The 15062-nt window shown below is 42.7% G+C and overlaps 1 protein-coding gene across 9 annotated transcripts in view; it reads left to right on the forward strand.

Annotated features, from left to right (window-relative positions):
- LOC109905292 (prominin-1-A) overlaps positions 1 to 15062 on the forward strand; it is a 112786-nt gene that overhangs the window by 69507 nt on the left and 28217 nt on the right. For all 9 annotated transcript variants that reach the window (XM_031790264.1, XM_031790265.1, XM_031790262.1 and 6 more), the window contains 7 exons: positions 6861 to 6981; positions 7271 to 7334; positions 7635 to 7724; positions 12853 to 13082; positions 13261 to 13335; positions 13710 to 13773; positions 14041 to 14200. In XM_031790264.1, coding sequence (XP_031646124.1) covers positions 6861 to 6981; positions 7271 to 7334; positions 7635 to 7724; positions 12853 to 13082; positions 13261 to 13335; positions 13710 to 13773; positions 14041 to 14200 — 804 coding nt within the window. The remainder of the gene's footprint in view (positions 1 to 6860; positions 6982 to 7270; positions 7335 to 7634; positions 7725 to 12852; positions 13083 to 13260; positions 13336 to 13709; positions 13774 to 14040; positions 14201 to 15062) is intronic.

Here is a 15062-nt window from a genome sequence, read left to right on the forward strand (position 1 = left end):
ATGCCGTTCTGCATACCACTGTTGCTGTTATTTGCCTGTTAGCTTGCACAATTCTTGCCATTCTCCTTCGACCTCTTGTCAACGAGCTGTTTTTGCCCACAGGACTGCCGCTGACTTTATGTTTTTTGTTTGTCGCACCATTCTCGGTAAACCCTAGACAATGTCATGTGTGAAAAGACCATGAGGACGGCCGTTTCTGAGATACTGGAACCGGTGCACCTGGCACCGACGATCATACCACATTCAAAGTCGTTTAGGTCACTGGTTTTGCCCATTCTAACGTTGAATCAAACAGTAACTGAATGCCTTGATGCTTGTCTGCCTGCTTTATATAGCAAGCCACGGCCAGGTGACTCACTCAGGTCCTCTGGCACTGGCCTTTTAACTGTCCCAAAGCCTAGGACCAAGAGGCATGGAGAGGCAGCCTTTAGTTATTATGCCCCCAGCTGAAACTGGACATATTTAAAATGTTGATCTTAAAACACATTTTTAGCTTTGCTTTTCCTAAGAGTGCTTTTTAGTTGTTCAGTTTGTCATTCTTTAGTTTTTTATTTTGTGTTTGTTGTGTAGTAAATATTTCAGCTTTTATTTTCATTGTTTTCTTTCGTTTTTTTTCTGTAAAGCACATTGCCTTGCATTCTAAGTCTGAAATGTGCTGTATAAATAAAGCTTGATTTGGTTTGAATATGATTTGTCTGTAGGAGCGAACCATTTTCGTGAATGGGCAGAGATGGGCAGATTGTCGTCACCTGGAACGCATTCCATATTATGGCAAGAACAGCTAAAATATGAAGATAAATTTATTAGGTACAATTTGGTGTTATTTACACTGTACAGAAATATAAACGCAACATGCAACAATTTCAAAGATTTTACTGAGTTACAGTTTATATAAGGAAATAAGTCAATTTAAATAAATGTATTAGGCCCTAATCTATGGATGTCATATGACTGGGAATACAAATGACTGGGAATCTGTTGGTCACAGATACCTTAAAAGAAAAGGTTGGGGTGTGGATCAGAAAACCAGTCAGTATCTTTCTGGTGTGACCACCATTTGCCTCATGCAGCGCGACACATCTCCTTCACGTTATCAGGCTGTTGATTGTGGCCTGTGGAATGTTGTCCCACTCCTCTTCAATGGCTGTGAAAAAACTGCACATTTTAGAGTGGCCTTTTATTGTCCCCAGCACAAGGTGTACCTGTGTTACAATCATGTTGTTTAATCAGCTTCTTGATATGCCACACCTGTCAGGTGGATGGATAATCTTGGCAAAGGAGAAATGCTCCCTAACAGGGATGTAAACACATTTTTGCACAGAATTGAAGAAAAATAAGCGTTTTGTGCATATGGAACATTTCTGGGATTTTTTATTTCAGGTCTTGAAACATGGGACTGACACTTTACATGGTGTTTATATATGTTTTCAAATCTTAAGTAATCATAAGACAGATAAGGACAAATCAGATCGCAGATCTAAAACATTTTTATTTTCTATTAATATAGAAAAAAAGACAGTACATTTATTTTATAACTGATACAAAATGCAATTAAAGGTCAGTTGAGATTGGTTGACATCAGTTGAGTTGAGTCAGTGTCCTCATCAGACCCTCTGTCTCTTCCGATTGGTTCCCACGGACTCAGAACGTCCTGGGCAAAGGTTTGATTCCCATGTTCTCCTATACTTGGGCCTTGTCACATTTGGGACAATGGCAATGTCTCTCTCCTCAACTGACCTAATAATACATTTGATTTTAAGTGCCTTTCAAGTCTCCCTAAGACACAAAAAAAAAATATATATATATACAGTACCAGTCAAAAGTGGACACACCTACTCATTCGAGGGTTGCTTTATTTTTAATAGTGAAGACATCAAAACTATGAAATAACACATATGGAATCATGTCACCAAAAAAAAGTGTTAAACCAATCAAAATATATTTGAGATTCTTCAAAATAGCCACCCTTTGCCTTGAGGACAGCTGTGCACACTCTTGGCATTCTCTCAACCAGCTTCATCAGGTAGTCACCTGGAATGCATTTCAATTAACAGGTGTGCCTTGTTCAAAGTTCATTTGTGGAATTTATTTCCTTCTTAACGTATTTGAGCCAGTCAGTTGTGTTGTGACAAGGTAAGGGTGGTATACAGAAGATAGCCCTATTTGGTAAAAGACCAAGTCCATATAATGGCAAGAACAGCTCAAATAAGCAAAGAGAAATGACAGTCCATCATTAACTTAAGACATTTCAAGAACTTTTCGAGAAAGGGTTTAAGGGCAGTCGCAAAAACCATCAAGCGCTATGATGAAACTGGCTCTCATGAGGCCCGCCGCAGGGAAGGAAGACCCAAAGTTACCTCTGCTGCAGAGGTAACTTAGAGTTACAAGTAACAGACACATCCAACATCAACTGTTCAGAGGAGACTGCTTAAATCAGGCCTTCGTGGTCGAATTGCTGCAAAGAAACCACTACTAAAGGACACCAATAATAAAGAGAGACTTGCTTGTGTGATGAGGTGGGGTTGGACCCAGGTGCAGCAAATGGACCAGACAAGGCATCAATGGTTTAGGATAACGTAAATACTTCACTGAAAAACAATAAGGTAACAGAAGGATCACAGTAATACTGAAAAAACAATAAACACTAGGACTAGAAACTTACTCAGGCGACAAACACACAGGGCAACCAAAATAAAGCTTCTGCAAACAAGGACAGAAAACACACCTCTTTTAAAAGGGAAACCATAATGAAATGGTAAGCAACACCTGAGTAACAAAGTATCTAGGGCAGTCTCTGCTGCCAGGAGGAATCATGACAGTACCCCCGCCCCCTCAGGAGTGGTTCCAGCCGCGGAGCCACCAGAATTTCCATTGGCGGGACAGGGCGTCTGCTTTATGATTCCTGGATCCCGGGCGATAGGCTAGTGTGAAATCGAACTGGTTAGAAAACAGAGCCCACCTAGCCTGGCGAGCATTCAACCTCTTGGCTTCTTGGATGGAGATCGGGCCCCTTGGCGGAGTCTGAATAGTCGCCTTGCTGCTTCTCGCCCATCGACTGGGTGGTCAAAGACTTGACGCAGCTCGGCAGTAGAGGCTAATATGGAGCTGCCGGATGGTGGCTGCTGTTCCCACAAAGCCGTTGCCCACACCAGGGCCCTGACGCAGAGAGATGATGTAGGCGATCATGGCCCGATCAGTGTGGAACGAGGAGGATTGTCTCTCAAAAACCAGAAGGCACTGAGTAAGGAAACACTTACATCCTCCCGGGTGGCTGTCATACCGCTCAGGGGGCTGGGATCTTGGGTTCCTTGTGCAGGTTCGCTGGAGGAACTACAGCGGCGCCTGTAGCACTGGGCGATGAGACTTGGGCATTGGCTCCTCCTGAATTGGGGGCGTGCCGTGGACAGAAGGAATCGGTGAGTGCCCGGAGGCTCTCGTGGATTTGTTCTTGCCATCTTCCCAACAGTGCTCCTTGATAGGTTATGACCTCTAATCTGGTTGATCTCTGCTGGGTCAATGTTGTGGCAGAAACATGCTGTGATGAGGTGGGGTTGGACCCAGGTGCTGAAATGAAATGATAAACAACACCTGAGTAACAAAGAAATTCTCTAGGGCCCTGGTGGAACCATGACAGCTTGGGCCAAGAAATGAGCAATGGACATTGGACCGTTGGAAATCTGTCCTTTGGTCTGATGAGTCCAAATTTGAGATTTTTGGTTCCAACCGATGTGCCTTTGTGAGACGTGGAGTATGTGAACGGATGATCTCAACATGTGTAGGTCCTACCATGAAGTATGAAGGAAGATGTGTGATGGTGTGGGGGTGCTTTGCTGGTGACACTGTCAGTGATTTATTTAGAATTCAAGGCACACTTAACCAGCATGGCTACCACAACATTCTGCAGCGATATACGCCATCCCATCTGGTTTGCGCTTAGTGGGACTATCATTTGTTTTTCAACAGGACAATGATCTGAAATACACCTCCAGGCTGTGTAACGGCTATTTTACCAAGAAGGAGAGGGATGGAGTGCTGCATCAGATGACCTGGCCTTCAGAATCACCCGACCTCAACCCAATTGAGATGGTTTAGGATGAGTTGGACCGCAGAGTGAAGGAAAAGCAGCCAACAAGTGCACTGCATATGTGGGAACTCCTTCAAGACTTGGAAAAGCATTCCAGGTGAAGCTGGTTGAGAGAGTGCAAAGCTGTCACCAAGGCAAAGTGTGGCTACTTTGAAGAATCTAAAATATGAAATATATGTTCATTTGTTGAACACTTTCTTGGTTACTACATGATTCCATGTGTCATTTCATAGTTTCAATGTCTTCAATATTATTCTACAATGTAGAACATATAGAACAATGAAGAAAAACCCTTGAATGAGTAGGTGTGTCCAAACAGCTGACTGGTACTGTCTATATAAAAGAAAAAAACACAAAAGAAAACAATAAAGAGATCAAAAGATAGACTACCTCTTCCATTTCTTCCATGATGAGCCTTCTAGTTGGAAACAGCCTGGGCTGCTAGAAGGGCCGGACTCCCTGGTCCTCTTGAAGGTGACCCATGGTGGCAACCTAGGGATCAGGAAACTGTCAGAGTCCTCTGATCCTCTCATTCTCTTGGTGAGCGGGACCCTCTGGTCCTCCGGATCTCTTACGGGAGACTCTTGACGCTTCACGTCTAAACCATTATAATCTACGGAATGAAAGACAATACACACAATCGGTCACACTTAAAAGACAGCATTTGTCTTCAAAAACGTTCTATGTGATGATGTTTTCCTAATAAACTTGGAATTTTATACTCGCCATTACTCAAAGAACTGTCTGAGTGAGTGCTTTCTGGTTCTGCCTCTCTGCTTCTAAACCAGGTGACCCACGATGGAACCACCTGAGGGGCAAGTATGAGACAGACAGGTGCTCTGGTGATCTCAGGGCCGGAGCTCTGGAGAATCTCATTGTGCTCGCCCACCATGACCTCCAGGTCCACAGGGGCCGTGGCCAGGGCCACTGCCTGGTCCACCTCAGCCCTCTGGGCATGGGTCCTGGCCACTGGGACTTCACGGACCTGATCTTGATCTGAGGATGAGGAGGGTGTGGGCTCGATGAAGAGGCCCACTTCTCTGGACTCTTCTAATGGGTCTTCTGACTCCAATTCAGATTCAAAGCCTGAATCGTAGCCCTGATCAGGCTGATAGTTGGAGTCAGACTCGTAGCCATCATTATACAGATGCAGCGACATTTTAGCAATAAAAAGATACACAGATTGTCTCAAAACGACCTGTCTTCTCAGAAGGTGAAAGTGTTTATGGGGGGAATGTTGATTCTGTTTCTAGAATGTTGTGGATTTTAGAATGTTATTGATGGTTTCCACGGCGAACAAAGCTTTCTGAAGCAGGTGATGTCATAATGGTTGGCTATGTGGCCAAGGAGAGATGGACATTCAAATCCAAACAACTGAATTGCCCCCCACCCTCAAACTTCTGTGTGGAGTGGTGCATACAATACAACACATACAAACAATCAAAAGAATGCGAAGCAATAAAGGCAATAGATGACAGGACGTCATGTACAGTCGTTAGCTGGCTCCATGCCCTAGTTCAAAGTATGTTTCAACTCCAATTTGTAAACTGATTAGAGGTCTGTACAGGATTCATAACTGTTTAGACAGAAGGTGTGAACAAAAGTTTGACATGAATTGCCTTTCAACAAAATCATAAGCATATAAAGACTGCATTTACACTGGCAACCCAATTCTGATCTTTTGCTCAATTTTTGGAAAAAGAGCTGATCTGTTGGGTCATAAGACCAATTAGTGGGAAATAACAGAATTGGGCTGCCTGTGTAATTTTAAAATATATATATATATATTTAACCTTTATTTAACCAGGTAGGCCAGTTGAGAACAAGTTCTCTTTTACAACTGCGACCTGGCCAAGATAAAGCAAAGCAGTACGACAAAAACAACAACAACACAGAGTTACACATAAACAAACGTACAGTCAATAACACAATATAAATATATATGTACAGTGTGTGCAAATGTAGAAGAGTAGGGAGGTAAGGAAATAAATAGGATAGGCGAATAGGCAATTTAGCATTAACACTGGAGTGCAGATGATGATGTGCAAGTAGAGATACTGGGGTGCAAAAAGAGCAAGAGGATAAGTAACAATATGGGGATGAGGTAGTTGGATGGGCTATTTACAGATTGGCTGTGTACCGGTACAGTGATCGGTAAGCTGCTCTGACAGCTGATGCTTAAAGTTAGTGAGGGAGATATAAGTCCAGCTTCAGTGATTTTTGCAATTCGTTCCTGTCATTGGCAGCAGAGAACTGGAAGGAAAGGCGGCCAAAGTAAGTGTTGGCTTTGGGGGTGACCAGTGAAATATACCCGCTGGAGCACGTGCTACAGGTGGGTGTTGCTGTGGTGACCAGTGAGCTGAGATAAGGTGGGGCATTACCTAGCATAGACTTATAGATGACCTGGAGCCAGTGGGTTTGGCGACGAATATGTAGCGAGGGCCAGCCAACGAGAGCATACAGGTCACAGTGGTGGGTAGTACAGATGGCACTGTGATAGACTACATCCCGTTTACTGAGTAGAGTGTTGGAGGCTATTTTGTAAGTGACATCGCCGAAGTCAAGGATCGGTAGGATAGTCAGTTTTACGAGGGTATGTTTGGCAGCATGAATGAAGGAGGCTTTGTTGCGAAATAGGAAGCCGATTCTAGATGTAATTGCAGCCATAAAGCTTAGAATATCTTGATTACAATATTTAAAATGCTCTTATTTTGGTGTGTGCTAGCCTATATCTCTTTTAATGTTCTCTGTGGTTGTATTTCTTGTTTGTCCGCAGGGCTGGAGTACTGTGTGCGTATGCAGCTAACCAGAACCTGAGCTCACAGCTCAAAGGCATGAGGAGATTGGTCAGTAGCAACCTGAGGGACCTGCAGAGTTTTACCAACGAGACGCCAACGGTACAGCTTTTTTTAACCATAGCTGCAATGACAGTATTTCTGTAGGTGTGCACACACACAAGGCTAAGTCGAGAATGTAAGAGATGGTTAGATTAAATGTATATTGTATGCTTCTCAAAGGGGTGCGTGCGTACATACAGTAATAGGTGCGTGGGGATGTGTGAGATAGAGAGAAACTGACAGAGTAACACAATCTCAGACAAAAAAACAACAACAAATCATCTCAGACCAAAAAAACAGACTCACGTGTCTCAATTTCTGTGACTTTATTCTGCTCTTCTTTTCACAGCAAGTTGATTATCTAATAGCACAATACGCCACTGCCAAGAACAAAGTCATTTCTGACTTGGATAGTAAGTACAGCGCCTGAGGCCACGTCTCCATATTGTCTCTGTTCAGTCTACTGCACAAAACTCTGAATCTTATGGCCATATCAAGTTAACAGCATATTGAACACTAAGTAGATACATAACAGAGATGTGGTCCAATTTCATTTCAATTCTGTCGATTGAGGATGTCAACTGCAATTCCAATTCTTCTCCATTGCTTTTCTGTGAGAGAAATTGGAATTTTAACATCTATTTACGTCCTGAATTCAAAATGGAATTGACCCTAGCCCGAATACATAATGATGCTATTTCCCCCATCCTCAGATGTGGGTCCTCTGCTTGGAGGGAAGATTCATGAGGAATTGGGGAAAGAAGTCTGTCCTGCAATGGACGGAGCGCTCCGTATGGCTGGTGGTATGTCCTGTACTTATGATATCATTTCCTCTTTCAGACCGATGCCGTCATTGTTTTTATTCTCTACCACACTGACAATGCTGTCCTCAAATTGGACACAAGTTATGAGGATCTTTTAAGAATACCCTGAGTGTACAAAACATGATTTTTATTTATTTATTACTTAACCTTTATTTAACCAGGTAAGAACCAATGAGGTTAAACATATATATTTTGCGAGGGAGACATGCAAGAAAGCCAAACAGGGAAATAACAGCATGTACATAAGATATTACAAAAAAATAGAAATACACACAGAAGACAAAGTGTCACAAGTTGCAGATACGGTAGAATATTCCAAATTACTGCAACTATCAAAAACAAGTTGCGTCGATCAGAGTCTTAAAACAGGCAAGGACACTAACTCCTTAACTTGAATATCTTTTGAAGCATGCGCCAGGATGAAGGGGCATTATGAGAAAAATAAGGCTTCCTCATCTCAGTTCTAGCCTTAGGAACAAACAAGAACAGCAGCGACTGTGAACAAAGACTGTATCGAGTGACTGATCTGGTCAGTAAGGAACAGAGATACAAAGGGAGTTGTCCCATCAATGCTTTGTGTACGAAGGTATACCAGGGCTTTAGCCTCCTGGTGGAGAGAAAGGTCCATTGCACCATAGCATGCAATTCACAGTGATGGGTGAGTGATCTAGCATTTGTGATACATTTTAAAGCACCATGATACACAGTGTCCAGAGTTTTTAAGGTACTTTCCGAGGCCTGCATAGAGACAATATCACCATAATCCAGCACCAATATGAAAATGCTTTGAACAAGATCCTTTCTGCCTGACATTGAAAAGCAAGATTTCTTCCTAAAATAAAAATCTAATTTCAACTTCCGTTTCTTGGTCAAGTTATCAATGCAGTCAACAGTCTTCCCTATATAATTTATATACACCGTGAAAAGGATCGGACCAAAAATTGAGCACTGGGCAACTCATTTCGTAATCCTTCGAAACTCTGATTTCATAACCTGGCTGTGCTACACACTGTGTTCTGTCAATACCAATCCAATGCTTCAACACTTAAACCAACCTTTTTTAAGTTTATACAACAGCAGGGCATGGTCAACAGTGTTTAGTTTAGTTACCACAGTTATTGTACTATGCTTGGCTCTAAAACCTGACTAGAATTGAGATGAAGCTGTTGTTATAAAGAAAGCCAGCATCCCTGTGGAACGCTTTCGACACATTGTAGAGTCAACATGGACCAGCATCCCTGTGGAACGCTTTCAACACCTTGTAGAGTCAACATGGACCAGCATCCCTGTGGAACGCTTTCAACACATTGTAGAGTCAACATGGACCAGCATCCCTGTGGAACGCTTTCAACACCTTGTAGAGTCAACATGGACCAGCATCCCTGTGGAACGCTTTCGACACATTGTAGAGTCAACATGGACCAGCATCCCTGTGGAACGCTTTCAACACCTTGTAGAGTCAACATGGACCAGCATCCCTGTGGAACGCTTTCAACACCTTGTAGAGTCAACATGGACCAGCATCCCTGTGGAACGCTTTCGACACATTGTAGAGTCAACATGGACCAGCATCCCTGTGGAACGCTTTCAACACATTGTAGAGTCAACATGGACCAGCATCCCTGTGGAACGCTTTCAACACCTTGTAGAGTCAACATGGACCAGCATCCCTGTGGAACGCTTTCAACACCTTGTAGAGTCAACATGGACCAGCATCCCTGTGGAACGCTTTCAACACATTGTAGAGTCAACATGGACCAGCATCCCTGTGGAACGCTTTCAACACCTTGTAGAGTCAACATGGACCAGCATCCCTGTGGAACGCTTTCGACACATTGTAGAGTCAACATGGACCAGCATCCCTGTGGAACGCTTTCAACACCTTGTAGAGTCAACATGGACCAGCATCCCTGTGGAACGCTTTCGACACATTGTAGAGTACATGCCCTGACGAACTGAGGCTGTTCTGAGGGCAAAAGGGGGTGCAGCTCAATTTTAGAAAGGTGTTCCTAAGGTTTTGTACACTCAGTGTATGTATACAGTTCATTCGGATAGTTTACATTTTCCACATTTTGTTATGTTACAGCCCTGTTCTAAAATGGATTCATTTGTTTTTCCCCCTGATCAATCTACACACAATACCCCATAATGACAAAGCAAAAACAGCGTTTTAATTTTTAAATGTATTACAAATTTTAAAAAATGGAATTATCACATTTACATAAGTATTCAGACCCAGACTTCTTCCATTTAAGAATGATGGAGGACACTGTGTTCTTGGGGACCTTCAATGCTGCTTAAATGTTTTGGTACCCTTCCCCAGATCTGTGTTTTTTGCTCTGACATGCACTGTCAACTTTGGGACTTATATAGACAAGTGTGTGCCTTTCCAAATCATGTTCATTCAATTGGATTTACCACAGGTGGACTCGAATCAAGTTGTAGAAACATCTCAAAGATGATCAATGGAAACAGGATGCATCTGAGTTCAATTTCGAGTCTCATAGCAAAGGGTCTGAATACTTGTGTAAAATAAGGTATTTCTGGTTTTTATTTTTAAGTTTCTGAAAACCTGTTTTTGTTTCATCTTGATGGGGTATTGTGTTTAGATTGATGAGGAGATTTTTTTAAATCCATTTTAGAATAAGGCTGTAAAAGAAAAAATCAAGGGGTCTGAATACTTTCCGAATGCACTGTATATAAACAATATAGAGTAGTATTGTAGTTCTTATAGAAAGATCATGTTACTTAGCTCGTAACATGGCGTACTACGACTTTAATCGCTTAAGTAGGCATCCTTTTCTTTCCTTTTTACTTTTTTGTCATAAAGTCAAAGTGGAGAGGGCCATTAAAGGTAACAGTAAATAAACGCTGACCTTGTGATCCCTGGCCTTGTAACCTTGAGACTTCACCCTGGTGTCACTCTTGTGATTGGTCCCCTTGTGGTATTCCTGGCTCTTGAGCCAATTGTAGCCTGGTCCAAGATCAGTTTGTACCATTGGTATGACAATGGCCATAGGAGATGGCAAGACAGCACAAACAGATCTGGGACCAGGCTAAATCACGAGGCATCCTTGTGTGTCTACAATATACAGTGCCAAGAAAAAGTGTGGAATTACCTGGATTTCTGCATAAATTGGTCATCAAATTTGATCTGATCTTCATCTAAGTCACAACAATAGACAAACATAGTGTGCTTAAACTAATAACACACACATTATTGTCTTTTTCTTGTCTATATTGAATATATATAATTTAAACATTCACAGTGTAAGTTGGAAAAAGTATGTGAACCCATTGGCTAATGACTTCTCCAAAAGCTAATTGGAGTCAGGAGTCAGCTAACCTGAAGTCCAATCAATGAGACGAGATTGGAGATGTTGTTTAGAGCCCTATAAAAAACACTCACACAATGTGAGTTTGCTATTCACAAGAAGCATTGCCTGATGTGAACCATGCCTCGAACAAAAGATATCTCAGAAGAAATGTAGACTTGCTTAAAGCTGGAAAGGGTTACAAAAGTATCTCTAAAAGCCTTGATGTTCATCAGTCCACGGTAAGACAAATTGTCTACAAATGGAGAAAGTTCAGCACTGTTGCTACTCTCCCTAGGAGTGGCCATCCTGCAAAGATGACTGCAAGAGCACAGTGCAGAATGCTCAATGAGGTTAAGAAAAATCCTAGTGTCAGCTAAAGATTTACAGCAATCTCTGGAACATGTTAACATCTCTATTGATGAATTTACGATACGTAAAACACTAAACAAGAATTGTGTTCATGGGAGGACACCACGGAAGAAGCCACTGCTGTCCAAAAAAAACATTGCTGCACGTCTGAAGTTTGCAAAAGTGCATCTGGATGTTCCACACCGCTACTGGCAAACTATTCTGTGGACAGATGAAACTACAGTTGAGTTGTTCGGAAGGATCACACAACACTATGTGTGGAGAAATGAAGGCACAGTACACCAATATCAAAGTAAAGTATGGTGGAGGGAGCACACTGTAAAGTATGGTGGAGGGAGCACACTGTAAAGTATGGTGGAGGGAGCACACTGTAAAGTATGGTGGAGGGAGCACACTGTAAAGTATGGTGGAGGGAGCACACTGTAAAGTATGGTGGAGGGAGCATCATGGTTTAGGGCTGCTTTGCTGCCTCAGGGCCTGGACAGCTTGCTATCATCGACGGAAAAATGAATTCCCAAGTTTTTCAAGACATTTTGCAAGAGAATGTAAGGCTATCTGTCCGCCAATTGAAGCTCAACAGAAGTTGAGTGATGCAAACAGGACAACGACCTAAAACACAAAAGTAAATCAACAACAGAATGGCTTCAACAGAAGAAAAGACGCCTTCTGGAGGGCCCAGTCAGAGTCCTGACCTCAACCCGATTGAGATGCTGTGGCATGATCTCAAGAGCGGTTCAAACCAGACATCCCAAGAATATTGCCAAACTGAAACAATTTTGTAAAGGTCCAAAATTCCTCCTGACCGTTGTGCAGGTCTGATCCGCAACTACAGAAAACGTTTGGTTTGAGGTTATTTCTGCCAAAGGAGGATCAACCAGTTATTAAATCCAAGGGTTCACATACTTTTCCCACCCCGCACTGTGAATGTTTACACGGTGTGTTCAATAAAGACATGAAAACCTATAATTGTTTGTGTATTATTAGTTTAATAAGACTGTGTTTGTCTATTGTTGTGACCTAGATGAAGATCAAACTTTTTCTTGCCACTGTATTTGGAACTGTACAAACTTACCTTGCGTGCCATCTTAATTATGACTCGATATGAATATATTAAGTTTATGGCCTTCCAAGTTCCAATCTTGCTCCAACAGTGGATTGAACCTGCAACTATTGTTCAGCTGTTCAATTCTAATTGCTGCCCCTGTGTGAATGTGTGTGTTTTTGTGTGTGTGTATAATCACGGCTAGGGTATGACTGTGCATGTGTGTGTGTATTTGGTTTGTGTGTATGTACTTGCGTGTGCATACATTGAGTGTTTTTGTGACTATGCCTTGTACATTTGTGTGTGTGTGTGTGTGTCTCTATAATGCACTCTCACACACACTTACCACCTCTCCATCCTACCCCGTCCCCATCCCAAGCCATGCGGGAGACCAAAGACGCCCTGGAGAACGTGAGTATGTCTCTGGAGGTTCTCCAGGAGGCGACAGGGAAGCTCCACTTCAACCTGAGCCTGGTGCGCTTCAGCCTCAATAGAACCCTCAACGACCCGGGCTGCAACGACGAGGACTCAGACGCCACCACCGCCCAGCTCTGCCTCTCCATCCGTAGCTCCCTGGCACAGCTCCACGTCAGCGCCAACTTCACCCGGGTATGCTGGCCCGCTTTATTGAAGATGATAATAATAGTCATACAGTAATATTTTGATTTATATAGCAATATACTATTTGCCATCTGGTCTATTTAAAATGTGTTTTTGCACATTGTGTGTGCTGCGCTGCCTGAGGAAAATCACGTTGTAAGTGTGTGTTGTGTGTGATGTGCTGCAGTTACCTGATATGAACAATCAGCTGGAAAGTGTGAATCAATTGATGAAAACGGACCTCAGCAATATCATTCAAAAGGTGAGTCTAGAAATGTTGCAAAAGCTTTAGGTTAAAATTGGAAGTTGTGACATTTAAAAAATATATATTTGTGATACTGTCGCAGACGTGCCTTTCTATGGATGTGGAATCTTAATGACCAGTTTCTCACAGCAGGAAAATAATCCTGCAGCAACAGGAAATGTGAAGTATTGTGTGGATTATAATGAATTTACATTTTTGTTGGGGGTTGATACATTTTTAGTTAGTGCGAGTCAATTCTAACATTTTAAAGTGGAAATTACAAACTTTAGAAGCCCCTTTTAAACCTCAAATACACTACAAGATTGCATTTTTCTTGCAACAACAGGGTCATCAAATTAAGATCCCACACCTGTACTTTCTCCTCCAAACAGGGCTACTCCTCATTCAATGACACTCCAGCGATGGTCAGTGACCAGATGAGGAACGTATTCGAGGGTGAGTGGCATCTCTCTTTAACCTCATGTAATGCTCCTAAAACAGTTTCAGAAGAAACTATATGAAGGGTTATATCATTTTGAGTGTTCAACTTTGCATTACCAAATCAGTCCAATCATGTATGGTATGAATACTCATTGAAGGTAAAGCCCAATTGCCATATTCCAATTAATGACCTACACCTGAATTGTCTTACCCCAGTACCCCAAAATATAAGGTTGTATTACTCCATTAATTCACCAATGCCTCTCCCTCCCTCTCTCCCAGGAGCCCGGGGCATGTTGGACATCATCGGCACCAACATCAGCAGCTTCTCCAAGGTGTTCCCTGTACACAGCACTATGGCCAACTTCACCAACTTCATTAGTCACACACACTCCAAGATAGAAGACTCCTACCCCGAGATTGACCAGATCGACTTCTACAGGTACAATCGGGAACTGGGCCTCGCTTCACAAACCCGGGCGTCCCAAACGGCACCCTATTCCCTATACTGTGTACTACTTTTGACCGGGGCCCACGATGTGCTTCGAGTTTTAGAACAAATACATTTCTGTTTTTAACTGAACATCGTCGGGAGTTATTGCATCATTCCAAGCAGCAGAGGTCACTGTGACATAATGTAATAATGAATCAGGAGTTTGTTCAGTCAGTTATCTTTTAAGTATACCCTGGACGTGCCCACGCATATATGGCCTCCTGATGTTGCCCTCTTTGACCAGCTGTGCTTATTACACCCATTACATTTGATTGAGCCCTGAGATGGGGGGGGCTGCGTTGCCGCTGGGTGCCCATGGAACCTTCAGTCCGCGACAGAGAGCGTTGTGATGCCGCCATGCATTTTTCATGCCGCGGGCGGGAGCAGGCGGTCAGACAGACTACTTGGGATGGAGAGCATTTTTGTTGCTGCTTCAAGTTCAGCCTACCTCGCCTCTCTTTTGTTGGGCGTGCGAGATCAAATGTGCCTTATGTGTGGTATCGATGAAGTCGGCTGCGTGTGCGGAGAAATGTACTTCCCAGTGGTAGGCTACAGCTCCGACATTGACTGGAAGTAAAATACCCTGTTGATAACACATTTATTTGTCTATGCCTGCAAATCTGTATCTATTGTAGCCTATTAAGAGCAACTATTTGTCGCAAAATATTCACAAATGAATAGACACATTTTTGTTGCTTCAAGTTTAATAGCCTACCCCTCCTCTCTTTTGTTGTGTGTGCGAGATCAACTGCGTGTAATACCCAACGTGTGGCCTCAGTAAATAGCCTGTAGGCTGCATGGGCGGAGAAAT

Source organism: Oncorhynchus kisutch, linkage group LG15 (assembly GCF_002021735.2).
Source record: "Oncorhynchus kisutch isolate 150728-3 linkage group LG15, Okis_V2, whole genome shotgun sequence".
NCBI classification, from domain to species: domain Eukaryota; kingdom Metazoa; phylum Chordata; class Actinopteri; order Salmoniformes; family Salmonidae; genus Oncorhynchus; species Oncorhynchus kisutch.